Source organism: Ranitomeya imitator, chromosome 1 (genome assembly GCF_032444005.1).
Source record: "Ranitomeya imitator isolate aRanImi1 chromosome 1, aRanImi1.pri, whole genome shotgun sequence".
Taxonomy (NCBI): Eukaryota; Metazoa; Chordata; class Amphibia; order Anura; family Dendrobatidae; genus Ranitomeya; species Ranitomeya imitator.
Window position 1 is genome coordinate 711,373,110 of NC_091282.1, and position 24,310 is coordinate 711,397,419.

The window sequence follows — 24,310 nt, forward strand, 5'->3', positions numbered from 1 at the left end:
TGCTGACACCATGCCTCCTGTGACCCTGCTCTGCCACCGCCAGCCCTCAGGTAAGATACTGTAAATTCGGACAATAAGACGGACCCCCATCTTATAAAAAAAATCTTTTTTTCTGCAATTTTCACCCCAAATTTGGGGTGCGTCTTATAGTCTGAAAAATACGGTATACTGTAAGGTCATTCATGGTGATCATGTCAGCAAACGCCAGGACTACACTACAAGGAGCATAGATATATACATACCTGACTTGGCATTGCTTCACAGTAACATATTCATACATTGCTTGTACAATGGGTTTAACCTTGTATTTGATTAACGTCGAGTCAATTGGTTCTTTTTTATGCCTAAATGGGAAGAGGAGAAGCCATTATTCTGTAGTACATTGTGATAACCTATAGTGTGCGACTATTCTGACTTTACAATAATGCATTTTAAAGTTATAGGTACTTTATTATTTCAGGACCACTTAATATTGGTCCATCCAGAACTTAATCCACATTTTATAGAGGTACAAAGAACAGGATGTCTACTCCCTTTAATAAAGGGGCATTTCTTATTATAATAAATCAGTGTTGTCCTACTTAGCATTTATGTATGTCTGCATTTTTTTTTCTTAGCTTTTTACAAACTTAAAGGCCAAATATCTCGCTGAGGATCTGTTTATACCAAGGAAGGTGACGGGCACAAGGGGGCAGGGAGAGAGGGAGAGAGGGAGAGAGGGAGAGAGGGAGAGAGGGAGAGAGGGAGAGAGGGAGAGAGGGAGAGAGGGAGAGAGGGAGAGAGGGAGAGAGGGAGAGAGGGAGAGAGGGAGAGAGGGAGAGAGGGAGAGAGGGAGAGAGGGAGAGAGGGAGAGAGGGAGAGAGGGAGAGAGGGAGAGAGGGAGAGAGGGAGAGAGGGAGAGAGGGAGAGAGGGAGAGAGGGAGAGAGGGAGAGAGGGAGAGAGGGAGAGAGGGAGAGAGGGAGAGAGGGAGAGAGGGAGAGAGGGAGAGAGGGAGAGAGGGAGAGAGGGAGAGAGGGAGAGAGGGCCGAGATTTTCAGCCCATTTTTGGAGGTTGAAAGTCCCCCTCTCGGCTTATACTCGAGTTATACCCAGGGGTCGGCAGGGGAGGGGGAGCAGGGGCTGTAATTATACTCACCTGCTCCTGGGGCGGTCCCTGCTTCCCTGGCGCCACAGCTTCTTCCTGTAGTGAGCGGTCACATGGTATCGCTCATTACAGTAATGAATATGCGGCTCCACCTCCCATAGGGGTGGAGCCACATATTCATTACTGTAATGAGCGGTAACTGAGCGGTAACGGTGACCGCTCACTACAGGAAGAAGCTGCGGTGCCGGGGAAGCAGGGACTGCACAGCGCCAGGAGCAGGGGAGTATAACGGGGAGGGGAGCGCTGCGTGTTATTCACCTGCTCCTTGTTCCAGCGCGGCTCCATCTTCAGCGTCTTTTGCAGTGACGCTCAGGTCAGAGGGCGCGATGACGTGGTTAGTGCGCGCCCTCTGCTTGAACGTCCGTGCAGAAGACACTGAAGATGGAGCGGTGCCAGAACGAAGTCAGGTGAATATTGAAAGTGCCGGGGGCCTGAGCGACGAGAAGGGAGTATGTGATTTTTTTTTTTTTTTTTTTATCGCAGCAACAGCATATGGGGCAAGTGTCTGTATGGAGCATCTTATGGGGCATAATCAACATTTGTGCAGCACTATATGGCGCAAATATCTTTATGGAGCATGTTATGGGGCCATAATCAACATTTGTGCAGCATTATATTGGGCAAATGTGTCTATGGAGCATTTTATAGGGCCATTATTAACCTTTATGCAGCATTATATTGGGCATATTTTAATATGGAGCATCTTATGGGGCCCATCATGAACTATATGGAGCATTATTTGGGGTTCCTGATTCAATATGGATATTTAAAAACACTTACCGTATATACTCGAGTATAAGCCGAGATTTTCAGCCCAAATTTTTGGGCTGAAAGTGCCCCTCTCGGCTTATACTCGAGTCACGGTAGCGATGTGGTCGGCGGGTGAGGGGGAGAGGGCGCTGAGGAATACTTACCTAGTCCCAGCGATCCTCGCGCTGTCCCTGCCGTCCCACGGGCTTCTGTGCTGCAGCTTCTTCCCCTCTTCAGCGGTCACGTGGGACCGCTCATTAGAGATATGAATAGGCGGCTCCACCTCCCATAGGGGCGGAGCCGCCTATTCATTTCTCTAATCAGCGGTGCCGGTGACCGCTGATAAGAGAAAGAATCTGCGGCACCGAATACCAGCTGTGACAGGAGGGGACAGCGCGAGGATCGCCAGGACTAGGTGAGTATGTTATATTCACCTGTCCACGTTGCAGCCGCCGGGCGCCGATCCATCTTCCCGGCGTCTGCGCTCTGACTGTTCAGGTCAGAGGGTGCGATGACGCATATAGTGTGCGCGGCGCCCTCTGCCTGATCAGTCAGAGCGGAGAGACGCCGGGACCGGACGCTGGGAGCTGCAATCAAGAGAGGTGAATATGTGTGTTTTTTTTTTTATTGCAGCAGCAGCGGCCATGGCACAGATTTATGTGGAGCTCTATGGGGAGACATGAACGGTGCAGAGCACAGTATGGGGCAGAGCTATGGGAGACATGAACGCTGCAGAGCACAGTATGGCACAGCTATGGGGCAATATGAACAGTGCAGAGAACTATATGGCACAGCTATGGGGAAATAATTATCTATTTTTGTTTTTGAAATTCACCGGTAAATGCTGCATTTCCACCCTAGGCTTATACTCGAGTCAATAGGTTTTCCCAGTTTTTCGTGGCAAAATTAGGGGGGGGGGGGGTGGGTCGGCTTATACTCGGGTCGGCTTATACTCGAGTATATACGGTAACCTACTGATGTCTCAGTGAATATCACTTTTATTGGTATCCATTTTTACTTTTGACATTTACCGGCAGCTGCTGCATTTTCCACCCCAGGCTTATACTCGAGTCAATAAGTTTTCCCAGTTTTTTGTGGCAAAATCAGGGGGGGGGGGGGGGGGGTCGGCTTATACGGTATATCACATTGCGATTACCTAATAAAACAGAAAACTGTAATTAGACCTACCGTTAACTGTATTTCCATGAATCCATCTTGATAGCACACTGGAGGACATCCTTCTTATCCATCATGGGACAAGAAACATGAGAGTTTAAAAGAACCCTCCCCCTACCACCCTTCAGTGCTTTTCAAAGTAACACATCTGGATGGATGCAAAAAAATAAGGCTTATTCCAACAAAATATCAATCGTACAAATGTTACATCACATGAGTATAAAGATCATACAATAGAGAGGGAACTAATAATGCTGTCAGGATGGATTCCTGGAAATTCAATTACCATTTACCGGTAGGTCTAATTACCGTTTTCCAGGTCACCACCTGACAGCACACTGGAGAGATACCAAAGGGGAATGGTATTTAGGGTGGGACCACTGCTTGAAGTACCTTTCTACCAAAAGCCAACAGAGGTGACACTACATCCAGCTTATAATGTTTAGAAAAGGTACTAAGGCTGGACCAGGATGAAGCCCTGCAGATCTGATCTGCAGTAGCCCCTCCTTTCTATGCCCATGACGTGGCCATGGCCCTAGATGAATGGGCTCTAAGGTTAACCGGGGAAATCTCCCCTTTAGCTTCATAAGCCAAATTGATTGTGGACTTTATCCATCATGCAATAGTTGCTTTAGACACTTTTTCCCCCTATTGGGGCCTCTGAACTGGACAAACAGGTTGTTATCCTGTCTCCAGGGCCTAGATAAATCAAGGTACTTGAGTACCGTCTCTCTTACGGTAAAACCTTTCTTTTTGATTTTTAGGGAACTGACAAAACGATGGCAAGACAATTTCCTGGTTCATATTAGCATGTGAGACGACTTTTGGGAGAAATGCTGGATCGAGTCTTAGTACTAGTTTATCATCAAAGATTTGCAAATACGGGTTCTGCACTTAGAGCCTGTAGCTCCCCCAACCTTTTTGCCGATGTAATCGCTACTAAGAACGCGGTTTAAGGGAAAGTTTACTGATCTCCATGTTCCCCGTTATGTCCCACAGCTGTTCACATAGAAAATTCAGGACCAGGTTAAGATCCCACGGCGGAACCGATCTCCTAATTAAAGGTTTTAGCCTCTGGATTGCTCTAGAGCGACTAATCCAGGGGTGGGTAGAGGAAAGTCGAAAAACACACTCAGGGCCGCTATTTGGACCCTCAATGTATAGGTCTAAAGCCTTTTTGGAATCCTGACTGCAGGAAGTCAAGGATCTTAGGGATATTAGGATGGTCAGTATCAACTGTCATCTCACAAAAACTACAAAATAGTTTCCATATTTTTGCATAGATAGCTGATGTCATTGTTTCCTGCTGGCTTGGAGAGTAGAGATAACGTCATCTGGAAGGCCCTTTACTTTTAAAGACCTGCCGTTCAGGATCCAGGCCACCTATCGAAGAGCTCCTGGGTTCTGGGGTAGAACTGGACCCTGCTGAAGAATATTATTATTATACATTTTTATAGCGCCATTTATTCCATGGCGCTTTACATGTGAATACGGGGCAAATATAGACAAATACATTAAACATGAGCAGATAAGGCACACGAGTACATAAGGAGGGAGGACCCTGCCCGCGAGGGCTCACAGTCTGCAGGAATATCCTTTCTTTCTGGTAACAGGAGGGGTTCCTCTACTGACAGCTATTTTTAGCAAGGGGAACCAACTCCGTTTCGGTCAATGAGGTGCTATGAGAATGACTTTGGCCTTGTCCTCACAGATTTTCCTGAGTGTCCTTGGAATCATCGTCAGAGGAGGAAAAGCATACAGGAGACTAAGGTTCCAGGGATGTGAGAAAGCATCGATCGCTGCCGGGCTTTCCCAGGAATTTAGGGAGTAAAAGGTTCTGATCTTCGCGTTCCGCTTGACAGCGAACAAATCCACATCCGGCTCCCCCCCCCCCTCCAACACTGACAAAGACTTTTGAAAACCTCATTGTTCAGTTCCCACTCTGTTGGGGACACCCTTTTCCTGCTGAGGAAATCCGCCAACTGGTTCTTGGATCCTTCCAATTGTACTGCCGAGATTGACAGTACCGACTTTTCCGCCTATCTGCTCTGCCAGACCCTGCAATGCCATATGTCTTGAGCTGCCTTGATGACGAAGGAAGGCTACAGTCGTTGTGTTGTCTGAAAAGACTTTCACATGCTTGCTTCTTAGTAAGGACTGAGCGGCTGATAAGACCTTCCAAACTGCGTGTAGCTCCCTGTAGTTTGATCATCTCTTGCTGTCCTTCCTTTCCCAACGACCTTGGAAATATCTTCTTTGGACATGACCTCCCCAACATCGCTGACTTGCGTCTGTCGTGACTGACACTCGAGGTTTGAAGCCATGGTACCCCAATTTGAAGGTTCCAGGGAAGAGTCCACCATTCCAAGGATCTCAACCGGAAGAGAGAGTCTCAGCTTCTGGTTTAGTGAGTTCTGTTTCCTGTTCCAACCCGTCAGAACTCCCTGCTGAAGCTGCCGAGAATGAAACTGGTTCCAGTTTACGCAAGGGATGCAGGCTGTCATTAAGCCTAAGACTTATGGACTTTTTCTATTATGCCCCTTAGCCTGTCTTCTGGTAGGTAGGACATTTTTGTCTCCGAATCTAGCATGACTCCTAAGAACTTTATTTTGGACTAGGGTATCAGATCCGACTTTGTCCAGTTTATGATCCACCCTAGACTCTCCAGTGTGGAAATGAGGGATTGACAGTTGATCCTGAGCTGGTTTACAGAGTCAGCCGCTATTAGAAAGTCGTCTAAGTAAGAAATCACCATTATGTCCTGATTTCTCAGATATGGTAGAGGTGGTGGCCTAAGTTTTGTAAAATCTCTGGGAGCTCATGCCAGGCCGAAGGGGAGGCAGCAAAACTGAAAATGGTAAATTTTGCCTTCCGTATTTACCGCAAACCTCAGAAACTTTTGGTGACTTAGATGAATAGGTACATGGTAATATGCACTCATTAGATCCAGAGTACACATTACCATGCCTCTTCCTAACAGGGGAATGTTTGACCGAATTGACTCCATTTTGAATCTCTTGTACGTCACCCATTTGTTTAAATGTTTCAGATTTATTATTGTTCTTGACTCTCCGGACGGTTTTATTATTGAGAAGAAATTCGAGTAATTATCTCTGTACTCTTCCTGAGGGGCTACCGGAAGAATTGCCGCCGTGCTTAGGAGGTCCTGTATATCTGACCAAACGGGGGATGCCGATTTTAGATGGGAGCGGGAAACCAGGAATCTTTCAGGAGGGGGAGATTATAAACTCTATTTTGTATCCCTGGGACACCACCTGTAAGACCCAAGGACTTGTAGTCAGTTCCCGCCATCCTCCCAGGAATTCGGCTAGACGACCCCCCACTATGATGGCGTCAGTTCCTTCGGTAACTAGACCCTGAACCTGAGTAGCTCGAGTCTTTGCTTTTGAGCCTGTTCTCCCCGCCTTTTTGATAACTCCATCTACCCTGCTTTCCTTTCCCCTTGTAATCTGGCTTCTGATCATAGCGGGGTCTACAAAAGGGCTGGAATTTTTTAGGCTTTTTTTCAGGAAACCCTTTATTTACATCTGAGGCCTTCTCTAAAATATCGAGGACCGGTCCGAAGACCCTGCTCCCGGAAAAGGGTATAGGACACAGCTTATTCTTAGAATGCATATCTCCCAACCAGCTCTTGAGCCAGATAGCTCTTCAGGCTGCATTAGATAGGGATTGACCCCTAGCTGCAAACCTAACTGATTCTGCAGAGGCGTCTGCCAAAAAGGTGGTTGCCAATTTTAACAGAGGCAGGGATTTCAGGATAGTTTCCCTAAGAGTCTTGGCTGTTAACTGATCCTGAAGATCATCTATCCATAGGTGCATGGAGCGAGCAACTGATGTTGCCGCTATATTAGCTCCAATAGCTGCTGCTGAACTCTCCCAAGCCCTTTTTAAAAGGTCGTCAGCCTTTCTTTCCATGGGCTCTTTTAGGTTGGAAGAGTCCTCAAAAGGAATTGCAGTTCTTTTGGACACTTTAGCCAGCGGGATGTCTATTTTAGGAATGTCCACCCATTCTTTGACCTCTTCTGGATCAAACGGCAAGCAGAGTCTGAAGTCCTTAGAAATCGTCAGTCTTTTCTCTGCTTCCTCCCACTCCTCTAGAATCATGGACCGGATATGGGAGTTCACCGGAAAGACCTTAGAGGTTTGGGAGCGTAAACCCCCAAACATCTCATTCTGTACCGAACACGTTGTTTGAGGCTCTTCAATCTGCATAGTATGCCTTACAGCATCTAAAAGTTCTCCCCTGTCTGCAGCAGAAAACAAATATCTTCTCCCTTTTTCCGGAAGCTCTCTACTTTCTTCCTCCTCATCTAGATCTGACACGGAAGAGGATGAGTCTCCCGAGGAAAACTCTTCCCTTGGCCTCTTCCTAGATTTCTCTGGAAGTGAGGCCTAAGGGAGTACCAGGCCTGAAACAGAAGCCTGAACCTCCTCTCTTATGATGGCCCTCATATTTGACATAAGAAAAGCCTGCTCTTTTCCTATAATCCTGCAGGTGCACGCTTCACACAGGGGTTTCTGCCAGGTATCCTTCATTTTAGCCGCACAGATAGGACACTTTTAACCTATCGTGTTTCCTGTCCCATGATGGATAAGAGGGACGTCCTCCAGTGTACTGTCAGGTTGTGACCTGGAAAGAATACTAAGAATTACTGGGCATCATTGTATCCGTCACTACTTGCTATACATATATCCTATTGGATGGGGTAGACCATGGCCCTATTATTGTTAGAGCCAGTGGGACATGTTAACTTCAATGTTTTTGGCTTGTTTATATATCTAATCAAACATTTGGTTATTTTTTAGCGATTCCTGTTTCGGCATACTTTTTCTTTTCACGGTTTATGTCACACATGTATTCCCTTAAGTAAATAAGGCAGCACACTGCAGCGCTAAAACATGCAAACTTGAAAACACGAAATTTGAACTGCATTACTGCACTAGAAATATGAAAAATGAGAGCTTTTAGCGCATAAAAATGGCCAATTTTATGTGTACCTGGTAGCCCCTTTACGGCATCTCTCTTATACCAGGTCCTACGCTTGCCTTACCTCGCTGAGAATAAACGTCTCCATCTGAATGGGTACATGTGAAACCTCTTCTTAGACTAAAATTCTCTCTCTATGTGGAGGGGTATTGGACCTGCTGCAATTAAAACACCTGAAGCTAGGAGGCGGAGTGCACGATCAGAAGGCTAGAGAATACATTGCTGCCTTATTTACTTAACTATATACGAGTTGGCGACTCTAGGTTCAGCACCTGTTCACACTGAGTCTATGTTTGGATGTGCAGGTCAGGTTTTTGAAACACATGTATTCCCATCTTAACTGTGAATTATATGAATAAGATGTTAAACTTAATAGCAAATTATATACCGTAATTATTATAAAGTCTAAATGTGCAAGGATTGTTTTTTGCCATTTGTGGCATCAATGGCTTTATCAGAACAAAGCTACTTCTTGGCATTATTTCCCAATCTTGCTTTTTTTGGGTGGGGAGGGCTTGTTTTTCAATTGGCTTCTCTGTACTATTTTGAAAAAGCGGGGAAAAAATAAACAAAAAGCAATTTCTTAATTACTACACAATACTGGAGGTGTTGCCTTAAAGAGGATTCATCACTGGAATTTTGCCATGTAATAACAGCTGCATAATTCCCGTGATGTATCACGTTTACTAGGTGCAGTAGTTGTGATAATATCAGTTCTCTGCTGCAGATCTAACAGAGCTCTGAATGCGGTGCATAACCCCGCCCATACTGATGATTCAGTCGTGGGGGCAGGGTTACACAGCTGTTGACTAGGAGCCACGAAACACCTACCGTATATACTCGAGTATAAGCCGACCCCCCTAATTTTGCCACAAAAACCTGGGAAAACTTATTGACTCGAGTATAAGCCTAGGGTGGAAAAATGCAGCAGCTACCAGTGAATTTCAAAAATAAAGATAGATGCTCCATACCGTTCATTATGGCCCCATAGCTGTGCCATATAGTGCTCTGCAACGTTCATTATGGCCCCATAGCTGTGCCATATAGTGCTCTGCACCGTTCATTATGGCCCCATAGCTGTGCCATATAGTGCTCTGCACCGTTCATTATGGCCCCATAGCTGTGCCATATAGTGCTCTGCACCGTTCATTATGGCCCCATAGCTGTGCCATATAGTGCTCTGCACCATTTATTATGGCCCCATAGCTGTGCCATAGTGCTCTGCACCGTTCATTATTGCCCCATAGATGTACCATATAGTGCTCTGCACCGCTCATTATTGACCCCATAGCTGTGCCATATAGTGCTCTGCACCGTTCATTATTGCCCCATAGATGCTCCGTATAAAGCTGTGCCATTGCTGCTGCTGCAATAATAAAAAAAAAAAAAAAAAGCCATACTCGCCTCTCTTGCTTGCAGCTCCCGGCGTCTCCCCGCACTGACTGATCAGGCAGAGGGCGGCGCACACTATATGAGTCATCGCGCCCTCTGACCTGCACAGTCACTGCAAGAGGACGCGAAGACAGAGCGGCGCCCGGCATGTGGAACGCGGACAGGTGAATATAAAATACTCACCTAGTCCCGGCGCTCCTGACGCTGCCCCTGCCTGTCACACTGTCTTCGGGTGCCGCAGCTCTTCCTGTCAGCGGTCACTGGCACCGCTCAGAGGAATGAATATGTGGCTCCACCCCTATGGGAGTGGAGTCCATATTTATTTCTCTAATGAGCGGTCCCATGTGACCGCTGTACAGGGGAAGAGCTGCGGCACCCGGAGACAGTGTGACAGGCAGGGGCAGCGTCAGGAGCGCCGGGACTAGGTGAGTATGCCTCAGCGCCCTCTCCCGCCGACCACCTTGACTCGAGTATAAGCCGAGAGGGGCACTTTCAACCCAAAAATTTGGGCTGAAAATCTCGGCTTATACTCGAGTATATACGGTAATCTTGGCATGATAATGTACTGCTGATAAAACACTGATTTTTTATGAAAACAGCAACAGTCTACTAACTGACATCACTGAAGTCAGAGTCTCAGCCCCTACATCATACTGTGCTCAGATTCCCATTAATGGAAAAACCATAAAGTACCGTATATACTAGAGTATAAGCCGACCAGCGTATAAACCGAGACCCCTAATTTTGCCACAAAAAAAATAAAAACTGGGGAAACTTAATGACTCGAGTATAAGCCTAGGGTGGAAAATGTAGCAACTACCAGTAAATGTCAAAAAAAAAAAAAAAAGTAAAATTAATTGAGACATCAGTAGGTTAAGTGTTTTTGAATATCCATATTGAATCAGGAGCCCCAAATAATGCTCCATAAAATTCATGATGGGCTCCATAAGATGCCCCATACAAAATATGCCCCATACAAAATATGCCCCATACAGTTTGTGATGGGCCCCATACAAAATATGCCCCATATAATGCTGCACAAATGTTGATTATGACCCCATAAGATGCTCCATACAGACATTTGCCCCATATAATACTGGACAAATGCTGATTATGGCCCCATAAGATGCTCCATACAGACATTTGCCCCATATAATGCTCCACAAATGCTGATTAGGGCCCCATAAGATGCTCCAGACACATTTGCCCCATAAGCTATTGCTGATATAAAAAAAAAAAAAAAAAAAAAAAAACATACCTCTCGTCGCGCAGGCCCCCGAACTTGCTATAGTCCACCGCTGGCCGCTGCTCTGTCTTCCTCTGCACTGACGTTCAGGCACACTAATCGTGTTATCATGCCCTCTGACCTGAGCGTCACTGCAGAGGAAGACGGAGCGGCGCCCAGCGGTGGAACACGGGCAGGTGAATATCGCCCAATGCCCCCATACTCACCTGCTCCCGATGTGGCCCCTGCACGTCCCTGGTTCTCCGGGCGCCGGCAGCTTCTTCCTGTGTTGAGCGGTCACATAGTACCGCTCATTACAGTAATGAATATGCGGCTCCACCCCTATGGGAGTGGAGTCGGGTCCATATTCATTACTGTAATGAGCGGTACCATGTGACCGCTTAACGCTGGAGGAAGCTGCCGGCGCCCGTAGAACCAGGGACGTGCAGGGACCACGCCAGGAGTAGGTGAGTATTATTAAGACAGCTGCCGCTCCCCCTCCCCTGCTGACCCCCGGGAATGACTCGAGTATAAGCAGAGAGTGGCAATTTCAGCCTAAAAAAAAATTGGCTGAAATACTCGGCTTATACTCGAGTATATACGGTATCTCAGCCATAAAGTGCAGATCAGTTGTTGCCTTAAAGCAAAGACTCCTCAACTGACCACTAAAACTTAGGAATTTAAAGAATGTCTGAAAGCCCATCTTCAGTCTCGGAACGAAAAAAAAAAAAATAATCACACTGACCACTTCAGTCTTTTATTAGCAACTGGTGGGGTCTCGGCACCTACATCCCACCTGTCAAAACTAATGACGTGCCAAAAATGTTCTGCAAGTGTAACTAGACTTTGCAGTTTCACACTGACCATTTATATTTCAATCTCGGCATACGATTAATAGTGCTACATTGATATTTATATCCTTACCAGGTAACGGGAACCTCCTGAACAGAATCATCATCGCTGTCACTGATCACAATGGTGTCACTGGGGGTGTTGTGTCCGTTTGTCATCCCGTTCTCCTGCGGTGGAACTTTTATTTCCAAAACTGTACACTCCAACCTGCCAGAAAAGAGAGCGAGTTAGTAATGAGCACAATGGAGGGCGAGTTATAACAAGTTGTCACTGCATGAGGAACACTCATAATACTACATAGGCCTCACAAGGTAACATCCTTTGTTCTCCACCACGTAAAATATGAAGGAAAAAACAATGAAGGCCTTCATGATAGACAAATTGGTACCATATAAAGCAGACATGGCACCAAGTATATCCAATAGCTAGGCACAGATGACCCTTGGATGTCAAAAATTTAGTAAGCAAATTATAAATTAAAAGAAATTTAAAGCTTCAAAAGTTTATTCATCAATATGTTTTTTTGGAGGTTTAACATCACTAGGCTAAACTGATACATTGTATCAAACTGTAGGTCTTCATAAAAAAAATTAAAAAAATAATCCTATTCACTGACAGCAAGCAGAGATCTTGGAAACTGAAATTACTTAAAATCAAAAATGTAGTACAAAGTAATATAAATTGCTGCTATACAATGATCGACCCTTTTAAATGAGAATAATTTATAGAAACAAACATTATGCATCCATGTCAGTAGATGGTTTGGGGTATTTAGTGTATAGGGCTGGTAACATTATGAGGGTCACCATGAAAGGTGGGGGAATCTGACATCCGGAAACTTGCAAGGCACTGAAGGGAAATCCTGGTTAGGAATAGTGTGCTACACCACCACAAATACCCCTCCCAAGTTTTCCCTTCTCGGTCATCCTCTGTACAGAGGAACCATTCACTTGAATGTGGCTTCGCTATTGAGCGTTGAAATAACAGCAAAGGCGATATTGCCAAATTGGAATTACAGCCCTTTCCTTCTGAGAATTAGGCCATGTGCACACGTTCAGTATTTTTCGCGTTTTTCCGCGAAAAAAACACTTACATATGCCTCCTATTATTTAAAGTGTATTCCGCATTTCTTGTGCAAATGTTGCTTTTTTTCTGCGGGAAAAGAAAAAAAAAAAAAAAAATCAAATCGCATTGCGGAAAAAAAAAGCAACATGTTCATTAAATTTGCGGAATTGCGGGGATTCCGCACACCTAGGAATGCATTGATCTGCTTACTTTCCGCATGGGGCTGTGCACACCATGCGGGAAGTAAGCAGATTATGTGTGATTGGTACCCAGGGTGGAGGAGAGGAGACTCTCCTCCACGGACTGGGCACCATATAATTTGTAAAAAAAGAATTAAAATAAAAAAAATAGTGATATACTCACCTTCTGATGGCCCCGGAGTCCTCCTGCCTCTCATCGGTGCATGCTCTCTCTTCCACTCCTATAGATGCTCTGTGTGAAGGACCTGCGATGACGTCGCAGTCTTGTGATTGACGTCACGTGAGCGGTCACATGACGTCATCGAAGGTCCTGCACACACACCATCTATAGGAACGGACGATGCTGAGGAGATCGGCTGTCTGCAGGTAAGTATAACCTTTTTTTTTATTTTTAAACATTCTATCTGCAGGGGTGCATTCGTGCACTGTTATCGTGTATTTTTTATTCAAAGTACTTTTTTTCTAAGTACTCGGCAGTTATAACATGGCAGTTAGACAGGGCAGGAGACAGGTAAGTGTTGTGGATTCGGTTTTTGGGCTCCCTCTGGTGGTTACAGATGGTACTGGGTGACTTGTGTTCTCTGTGGTCTCTGGTGTCCACCTGTTCTATCAGGATATGGGAGTTTCCTATTTAACCTGGCTTTCTTGTCATTTCCTCGCCGGCTATCAATGTAATCAGTGTGTCTTGTTACCTCTGCTTTCCGCTTCTGTAATCATCAGGACAAGCTAAGTTTTTGATTTTCCTGTTCCACGTTTTGCTTTATTTTTGTTTTAGTCCAGCTTGCAGTTATGTGATTCCTTGTTGCTGGTTGCTCTAGTGGGCTGATATTACTCCTCATGTTCCATGAGTTGGCACATGAGTTCAGGTAATTTCAGGATGGTTTTTTGTAGGGTTTTTCGCTGATCGCGCAGTTCACTTTTGTATCCTCTGCTATCTAGTTTTAGCGCGCCTCATTTTGCTGAATCTGTTTTCATTACTACGTATGTGCTTTCCTCTCATTTCACCGTCATTACATGTGGGGGGCTGCTATTTCTGTGGGGTGTTTCTCTGGAGGCAAGAGAGGTCTTTGTTTCTTCTAATAGGGGAAGCTAGTCCTTCGGCTGGCGCGAGACGTCTAGAATCATCGTAGGCACGTTCCCCGGCTACTGCTAGTGTTGTGAATTAGGTTCAGGATCGCGGTCAGCTCAGTTTCCATCACCCTAGAGCTTGTTCTGTTTTTTGTGTGCTTGTCCTTTTGTGATCCCCTGCCATTGGGATCATGACAGGTAAGACAATCTAAATCTAATCCATATTCACTTGAAACAGCACAAATACTCACCATATTTATTTGTATAATCTATATTCTGGCTGCTGCATTCACTCACATTCACCGCCCTCACATTAACTCTCTACACTCCATCCATATCGGCCCCTCTATCCTTGCCTCTCCTATGTATAGCACTCATGCTCTATTCACATTGCTTAACAGCACAGATCCATTCAGTCCCACCATCCAACACAAGAGACGCTCTCACAAATCACTTAACCATCTGCTCACTCTTTCGATCCTGCTTCTCCTAGTCGCTGGAGACATATCTCCAAACCCCGACCCCCCATGTTATAGCCAGTCAAACCTCCCAATTGCTACACCCAGAAACCCCTCTAACCTTATTAATATTCCCTGCATGCCTTCTGTCTCTTTCAATTGTGCCCTTTGGAATTCTCACTCAGTGTGTAATAAACTCTCCTTCATTCATGACTACTTCCTTTCTAATTCTCTTAATCTCCTGGCTCTTACTGAAACCTAGATCCAGCAGTCAGACACCACTGCTGCTGCTGCTCTTTCATATGGTGGACTACACTTTTCTCATACCCCAAGATCAGACAACAGAGCAGGTGGAGGCGTTGGCCTGCTCCTTTCACCCAAATGTACTTTCCAAGTTATCCCCCAAGTACCCTCACTTGTCTTCCCTTCCTTTGAGGTCCATGTGGTCAGACTCTACGTCCCCTTCTCCATGCGAGTGGCGGTGGTGTATCGTCCTCCCGGCCCCTCTCATCAGTTCCTGGATCACTTTGCCACCTGGCTTCCACACTTTCTCTCCTGTGACACCCCCACCCTTATCATGGGTGATTTCAACATCCCCATTGCCTCTCCCCTCTCCCCATCTGCTTCTCACCTTTTATCTCTATCCTCCTCTTTTGGCCTCTCGCAGCATACTAACTCTCCAACACATGAAGATGGAAACTCCCTTGACTTGGTCTTCTCCCGACTTTGCTCAGTGGATGATTTCACAAACTCCCCTCTCCCGCTCTCTGACCACAACCTTCTTTCATTCTCTATCAAGAACTGCCATCCCGCTCAGGTCACCCCCACTTTCCACACTTATAGAAACATACAGGCCATTAACACCCAGAAACTTATGAAGAACTTGCAGTCCTCATTGGCCCCTATCTCCTCCATCTCATGTCCTGATTCTGCATTGAAGTATTACAATGAAACCCTGCAAAGTGCTCTGGATGAAGCTGCTCCTCCTATACATAAAACAACTCGGCACAGACGGCAACAACCGTGGCACACGCTGCAAACACGTTTCCTGCAGCGGTGCTCCAGGTGCGCAGAACGTCTGTGGAGAAAATCTAATCTACCCGAAGATTTCATCCATTATAAGTTCATGCTAAAGACATACAATTCTGCCCTTCACCTCTCCAAACAAACCTATTTCAACACCCTCATCACCTCCCTGTCCAATAACCCTAAACGTCTCTTTGACACGTTCCAGTCCCTACTCAACCCAAGAGAGCAGGCCCCAACCACGGATCTCCGTGCTGACGATCTGGCCAATTACTTCAAAGAAAAAATTGACCACATTCGACAGGAAATCATCTCCCAATCTCTTCATACCATGCACTGTCCTCCCTCCCCCACTGCATCTAGTTCACTCTCTGACTTTGAAGCAGTTACAGAAGAAGAAGTAAGCAGGCTCCTTGCATCTTCTCGCCCGACCACTTGCACCAGTGACCCCATTCCATCACATCTCCTCCAGTCCCTTTCCCCGGCTGTCACCTCTCACCTAACAAAAATATTCAACCTTTCCCTCACTTCCGGTATTTTTCCCTCCGCATTTAAGCATGCCATCATACATCCATTACTTAAAAAACCATCCCTCAATCAAAACTGTGCCGCTAATTATAGACCTGTCTCTAATCTTCCCTTCATCTCTAAGCTCCTCGAATGCCTGGTCCACTCCCGTCTTACCCGCTATCTTTCAGATAACTCTTCTCGACCCTCTTCAATCTGGCTTCCGCTCTTTACACTCTACTGAAACTGCCCTCACTAAAGTCTCTAATGACCTACTAACAGCTAAATCTAATGGTCACTACTCCATGCTAATTCTCTTGGATCTCTCTGCAGCATTCGACACTGTGGATCATCAGCTCCTCCTCACTATGCTCCGCTCCATCGGCCTCAAGGACACCGTTCTCTCCTGGTTCTCCTCCTATCTCTCTGACCGATCCTTCACTGTATGTTTTGCTGGTTCCTCCTCCTCTCACCTTCCCCTTACTGTTGGGGTTCCTCAAGGATCAGTCCTAGGCCCCCTCCTCTTTTCGTTGTATACTGCCCCTATTGGACAAACAATCAGATTTGGTTTCCAGTACCATCTTTATGCTGACGACACCCAATTATACACTTCTGCTCCTGATCTCACACCGACCTTTTTAGAAAACACCAGTGATTGTCTTACCGCTGTCTCTAACATCATGTCCTCCCTCTATCTGAAACTAAACCTGTCAAAAACTGAACTCCTCGTGTTCTCTCCCTCTACTAACCTACCTTTGCCTGACATTGCCATCTCCGTGTGCGGTTCCACCATTACTCCAAAGCAACATGCCCGCTGCCTTGGGGTCATCCTTGATTCTGACCTTTCATTCACCCCCCACATCCGATCACTGGCTCGCTCTTCTTACCTGCATCTCAAAAACATTTCTAGAATTCGCCATTTTCTTACTTTCGACTCTGCAAAAACTCTTACTGTTTCACTTATTCATTCTCGTCTGGACTATTGTAACTCTCTACTAATCGGCCTCCCTCTTGCAAAACTCTCCCCGCTCCAATCTGTCCTGAATGCTGCAGCCAGGATCATATTCCTCACCAACCGTTACACCGATGCCTCTACCCTGTGCCAGTCATTACACTGGCTACCCATCCACTCCAGAATCCAGTACAAAACTACTACCCTCATCCACAAAGCACTCCATGGCTCAGCACCACCCTACATCTCCTCCCTGGTATCAGTCTACCACCCTACCCGTGCCCTCCGCTCCGCTAATGACCTCAGGTTAGCAATCTCAATAATCAGAACCTCCCACTCCCGTCTCCAAGACTTTACACGTGCTGCGCCGATTCTTTGGAATGCACTACCTAGGTTAATACGATTAATCCCCACAGTTTTAAGCGTGCCCTAAAAACTCATTTGTTCAGACTGGCCTACCGCCTCAATGCATTAACCTAACGATCCTTGTGTGGCCTATTTATAATAATAAAAAAAAAAAAAAAGGTTCCTCGCATCATGTTCTCATACACTTTATGCAGTATTAGCCCTCTGTGTCTGTACTGCTACATACTTAGGCAGTTAACTGGTTTATGCAGCTTTACATGAACACCTGAGCCTTACACTATAGCTGGTCCGAATAACTAAAGCAATTGTTACCATCCACCTCTCGTGTCTCCCCTTTTCCTCATAGTTTGTAAGCTTGCGAGCAGGGCCCTCACTCCTCCTGGTATCTGTTTTGAACTGTATTTCTGTTATGCTGTAATGTCTATTGTCTGTACAAGTCCCCTCTATAATTTGTAAAGCGCTGCGGAATATGTTGGCGCTATATAAATAAAAATTATTATTAATTATTATCTTTTACTATAGATGCGGCATAGGCTGAATCTATAGTAAAAAGTTGATCACACTTGTCAAACACTATGTTTGACAAGTGTGACCAACCTGTCAGTCAGTTTTCCAAGCGATGCTACAGATCGCTTGGAAAACTAGCATTCTGCAAGCCAATTTCGCTTCCAAAATGCTAAAAAAAAAAAAAAAAAAACGGGGAAAAAAAGAGGCAAAAAAAAAATAATGCAGATTTCTTGCAGAAAATTTCTGGTTTTCTTCAGGAAATTTCTGCAAGAAATCCTGACGTGTGCACATACCCTTAGTGAGGGTCCGTGAGGTTGGACCTCCAATGAGCAAACAGAAATCGCATATTTTAGTGAGAATTCACTGCTCTATCAAAAAACTTAGCTCTCTAACATTCCTTCCCTACAGAGAAAACTTCAGATAAGAACTGGTGAAAATCAGTGAGCCTGTTCACATATTAGACGAGTACAGGAGCAGCCTGCTACTTACATGTACTAGTCTGGTCCGTAAATAAGGCCAGACTAAAACATGCCACACTGTTAGCCCTGTGCGATCATAGTGAATGCTAGCCCATGTGAACTGGCACATATGCCAACATTGGGTCCGTGTTCTTCTTGTCTTACACAATGAACAAAAATATATTCATCTAGACATACCCTAAGAGCGAGTTCACACATTGTATATCTAGTGACGGGTATTCTGCAGCAAGATTTGCGCTCGTTACATGCAGATTCCTTTTTAGATAAAGATGTCACCCTTTCCTTTACAAAGGGTTAAATTTGTACTGAATTCTGCAGATTTTCAGATTCACAGCACAGAGCAATATCAAAGTGGAAAATTTCAACAACATGTAGACTAGATTTGTTATAATCTCATTTACATGCAGATGCTCCTGTATTACACTGCCGAAAAATCCACAAGGAGTCAACGTACCATTAAACATAATATTCAAAGCAGAAGGTGAAGATGTATTGTAAATTACCCCCCTTATTTAGTGAATCAGGCCCCCAAGTATTCCTAGAACCACATTACCTGGCACCACTGTTCCTCACGACAGTCACGGTTTCATCAATGAAGAATCGGGTCTTCACGTAGTCATAGATGTCATCACATAGATCCGATACCCTCTGATGATTGGCAAGTGTGGCTAGGTATAATATAGGCACCACTATGGGCTCAGGGAAATTCAGCAAGCTTTTCTTTACTTTTTTCTCAGAATCTAGTGCCTCTTGATATGTAAGACCAGATTTCCCAGTGAAGGAGCAGCTCCACACAAGACTATTACACAGGATCGTACGTTCAAAGAACTCACTAGAATAAAGTAAGAGAAGGAAGATAAATGCAATCGCTTACATCAGATTACTATACAGACGTTACCCATAGAACTTCATACCTTAAAATTCTTATCTAGAATTACCAGGGGCTCAAACTGGATTGGAGACATCGGATGAGCGCTCCGGTGTTCTCTAGGAGAGAGCTGCTCTGGGATCAGACTAAATCACCTAAACAGCAGCTTACAATGGTAGCATCTAAAAAGTGTCCCAACTTTACACAATCCAAAGAGCAACTTAGTTCTTTCAACTTAATGCAGCTGCAAAGAAAAACGTTCTTAAAGTAGATTTTATGGCATTAATGAAAAATGAGGCCTTCACGCGAAACTGTGAGAATCAAAAAAAGGTTATGGGAAAACGGACTCCTGTCTTTTTTTTAAACCTGTGTAATGGTGCAGTCAGATGACCTTAACATTGACGATGATCACATTGCAATGCTTGGATTTGCTGAGGGCTCTCCTGACCTGAGCGGGACAGCTGCATAGAAATACATGAAACGGTCATGCTCTGGTCAGGAGAGCTGCCGGCCAGTCCGAACATTGCAATGTGATCGTCGTCCATGTTATACAGCCGTCTGACTGCGCCATAATGTTCATGTACTCACCAATCACCCCAGTACTCAGCGCCACTCCACTCCTAAGTCTTATAACAGCAATTCAGACTCTGAATCACACTGCGTTCTGTGTGACTGCAAGTGGCTTTTACATTGTAAGCTTAGGTTACTTTCACACATCAGTTTTTTTACCTTCAGGCATAATCCGGCTATTTTTAGAGAGAAAAAAAAAAAAAAACACAGATTGGAGAGGGGGAGAACAAACTCCGTGATTTCAGGATGTAATCTTTCATTGCATGCCCTTCAGTGTTCAGTAGTGAACACGTGTGTGCTAGCAGAGCAAGAGGAAATGTATGAGCTGGTTGTAATCAAAATACACCTCCCTGCCCAAGAATGCAGTCCCTGAGAATATGCTCAGGGGGCTCGATAAAAGGTCAAGGGCAGTAAATGGCCCTGGGGCTCCCCACCCCTGATCTAGACCCACAAATGCTTTAATCTGCAGTAATGCCCAATTCCATTATTAATCTTCAAATAGCAAAAAAGAAACAGCAGCGTGAACTAACTTCTGACAGTACAATAATCTCCAATTACACAGGCTTTGTGCATTCAGCCACTTTTCTCCCCACGCCTAAGCTGTTATGTGCCCGACATGTCTGTCCGTCTACAAGGAACCAGCAGACAGTTGTGAAGCTCTTTCCGTCTTACACAAAGGCAGCTCAAAGCAAAAGAGCAAGAACATGGCCAGATGGAAAACACAAGAGACTAATGTACGTACAAGAGCATCAGAAAGTGCAAGAGACAGCAGACACAAGACGGGGGGTGCGCACTGAACGGAAGTTTTAGAGACAAGAAAAGACATCACCAGACGTCACTAATGTCAGTGGCCTGGTATTATAGGTGGTCTGTAAGAAGTGTATAATGGCTTAGCTGTCTAACATGGCCGTGGTCCAACGTCTGGAATCATCACTGGTACGGAGCAGGATGGGGAAACGTTGCGGGTTTATAGCTAAATCTCTCACTAGATTTCCATTGCAGAGTAGTCCAACACAGCTCCAATAAAGGGGCCCAGCAGTACAACAGCGCAGTGGCCCCTTCATTCTCAGGATCTGTGAGAATCCTGAAAGCTGTAGCTCCACTGATCACAAAGTGATGGCATATCCTAGTCACAGGATTCACTTCACAACATCGAAAACCCCATTAAATCATTCCAAACAGAGCAGCATCAACGTGATCAGCACCAATCCCCGGTAACAGCACAACACATAGGAGGTTAGGTAATGCCTTAGTGTCTAACACATGAAGCACTTTGTTCCAGAAGACAGGTTTATAAGTGTCATACATTTTTATGTGAGCTCCGCCACTTTATTTGAGCATATGTGGCACTAGGCAAGTGTGTGACTGGCATCTATGTGGCACTAGAAACACACACAGGTATAGCATGAACTTAAAGAAGTTGTCCACTGCTTTCATATCCCACACTTGGCCCTGATAAAATAATAACGCCTATACTGGCCTCCCGTGCTGGCGCCGTTGGCACTCACTCTCCCCGGGGCTCCCGTGTTGTTGTTGTTGTGACACGTGACCCCTAGCGCCCCATCAGCGCTGGCATCTCTGCCTCCGCCTTCGTACGCATTGAACATGAAGTCCTAGACCAGCTGCAGCCCAGACTACTTCATGTTTAAAACGTGCGGAGACAGTGACGCCAGCGCTGATTGGGTGCCAGGGTCACATGTCACAACAAAAACACAGGAGACCTGGGGAGAGCGAGTGCCGACACCATGAAAACAGCGCCAGTATGGGAGGAGAGTATAGGCTTTTTTTTAATTATTATTTATTATTCGAGGTCAAACATTTAGATCAGTAAGGGGTTGCCCGAGTAGTGGAACTTGTTGAAAGTATCTCTCACTATACACACACACACGCACCATTATGTTCCATCAGCATGAAAACTGTATGGCATCACTGGAAACTTTATTTAAAAGTTTCCACATGGCTGATGTCTTAACATGATGAAACTTTATTGATCAGGAAACATGTCTTTTTTGTATTTTCTGCATATCTGTGGTTGCTCCTACTGGCAGCGCCCCTCTTATTCCTGGCACATTTGGCTGCCCAGCCTCACGCGGTGTGCCTGACCTATAGAGCTGTACGGGGTGAGTATCTGCCCGCTCTTTGGTTTTACACTATGGAGCGCGGCTTTTGATACTACATGTATAGCTGTCACCATGTATGGGACAGGGGCCCGGTTAGACTTTTTCCATAGGGGGCCCCTTAACTGTCGGCTTCAGACCCTGCGCTGTCCATCTGCCAATCGCATAGATTGCAGCGTGTGAGCAATGTCTGTAAGGCATCCATCTCTATTCTGGAAACAATGGTCCATCAGGATTTCTAGGAGCCGGGGCAGACCTGTGTGTGCAGCCTGCGACCCTCTACTGTGTCATGACACCCCCACATATCAGGACATGACAGGCGACACCAGCGAAGCCTTCAAAATGACAAGAAACTTTCCAGTGACGACATAAAGTTCCTGAACATCAGACACCCAGACAGGACAACCGCCAGCAGCTGCTGTGTGACGGGCGCCTATGCCCAGCACTACAAGTGACACAATGCCGCCAGCACTCATCACTTCTGAACAGAATAACCGTCTGTGTCACACCAGCATGGAGCGCGGCCCACCCTCACACGGCAGTATGGCGGCGCCCAGCACCGGGGACGGATGTGCGGCCATAACAAAGGCGCAGTCTTACTCGTAGTCCCGGAACACCTCGTTGGTGGTCCGGCAGTAGAAGAGGCGCTCCTCGGGCTGCAGGTCGGCGGGCGGCGGCCTCCGGGAGAACGGCTTGCGGTGCAGCTGCGGCATGTCTCCGCTATGGTAACACTGTGGAAACAGACAGGTCAGCGCCTGCGCGATGCTTTATTCCGACCCGAGCGCGGGGCTACAGCGGTACTGTCACTAATACCCGGGCACTACACCGGGGCGAGCCGGGCCCGGAGCCCTCACATAACAGGTATTACGGTAACGAAAAAGGAAACCAGCCCCGGGCGCCTGTAGAAGGAGGCCACCACGTGACTGCAGCCAGAAGAAAGGAGCAGGAGGCCGGTACCCATGTGAGGAGCCGCGGTGTCCGGGACTGTCCAAGTGGCGCGCTGATTGTCCCGCCGGCTACTTCCGGCTGTGAGGAGCTGGAGGAGGGCCGGTGGGCGGGAAGAAGACGAGGTGGCGGGCTGATCCCTTGTGTCTGTGCAGCAGCTGGCGGGAGAGTTTCGCTTTTGTGTCTATTCTGTGTGACAGCGCCGCTGTGGTGGTGCGCGGTACTGCAGGAGCAGCAGTTCTGTCAGCTCGCCTGCTGCCAGTGCCTAGGAATGAGCCAAACCAGCAGTGGGTGATAAATGCAGAAGTGGTGCAGATGTGTCTATTATACTTTTCCTCTAATTGGTCCACTCCTGATATTGGCTCCTGCTATAAAATACTGACCGTGGCCTGCCACAGAGTATATTACAGACGATCTGATTGGGCATGCACAGTGCTGACTGGTAGTTTATGTGCCTGACATAAACCAGTAGTGGTAGTACAGTTCATTCTGCAGCAGAGCAGGGACAATCGATCTCCGACCACTATAGGCCCGTGAGGGAGGGCTGCCTTATACTACAGAGTCTGTCTATGGGGAGTGCATCTACTATATAATTGTCTAAGGGTCACTTCCGTCTGTCTGTCTTTCTGTCTGTCACGGATATTCATTGGTCGCAGCCTCTGTCTGTCAAGGAAATCCAAGTCGCTGATTGGTCGCAGAAAAAAAAGCCACGACCAATCAGCGACGGGCACAGTCTGGAAGAAAATGGCCGCTCCATCCTCCCCGCATACTCCCCTCCAGCCACCGCTAACACAAGGTTAATGCCGGCAGTAACGGACCGCGTTATGCCGCGGGTAATGCACTCTGTTACCGCCGCTATTAACCCTGTGTGTCCTCAACTTTTTACTATTGATGCTGCCTATGCGGCATCAATAGTAAAAAATCTAATGTTAAAAATAATTAAAAAAAACCTGCTATACTCACCCTCCGTTGTCCGCAGAGCCATCCCCCATATTCTGTTCCCGGCAATGCATTGCGAAATTACCCAGAAGACTTAGCGGCCTCGCAAGACTGCTAAGTCATCTGGGTAATTTCGCAATACATCCTGGGAACGGAAGATGGCGGCAGCCGCGCGCTCATCACCTGAGCCAGATTCGAAGGTATGTTAGAACTACAAGGGGCCCTTGGATCCGAAGGTGAGTATGTTTATTTTTTAACCTGTGACATACGTAGCTGGGCAATATACTACGTCACTGGGCAATATACTACGTCGCTGTGCAATATACTACGTCACTGGGCAATATACTATGTGGCTCTGTGCTGTATACTACGTCGCCGTGCAATATACTACGTGACTGGCCAATATACTACGTGGCTGTGCAATATACTACGTCGCTGTGCAATATACTACGTCGCTGGGCAATATACTACGTGGCTCTGTGCTGTATACTACGTAGCTGGGCAATATACTACATGGCTCTGTGCTGTATATTACGTGGCTGTGCAATATACTACGTGGCTGGGCAATATACTACGTCGCTGTGCAATATACTATGTGGCTCTGTGCTGTATACTACGTCGCCGTGCAATATACTACGTGACTGGCCAATATACTACGTGACTGGCCAATATACTACGTCGCTGTGCAATATACT

At 46.2% G+C, this 24,310-nt stretch overlaps 1 protein-coding gene across 1 annotated transcript in view; it reads right to left on the reverse strand.

Annotated features, from left to right (window-relative positions):
• Positions 1-22,455, reverse strand: part of BAZ1A (bromodomain adjacent to zinc finger domain 1A) — a 143,819-nt gene extending 121,364 nt beyond the window's left edge. Inside the window, exons 1-4 of the mRNA XM_069732125.1 lie at positions 22,332-22,455; positions 18,730-19,008; positions 11,621-11,755; positions 243-344 (exon numbers count right to left, since the gene is read on the reverse strand). Of these exons, the coding sequence (XP_069588226.1) occupies positions 243-344; positions 11,621-11,755; positions 18,730-19,008; positions 22,332-22,444 (629 nt within the window). The 5' untranslated portion in view covers positions 22,445-22,455. The remainder of the gene's footprint in view (positions 1-242; positions 345-11,620; positions 11,756-18,729; positions 19,009-22,331) is intronic.
• Positions 22,456-24,310: the final 1,855 nt, after the last annotated feature.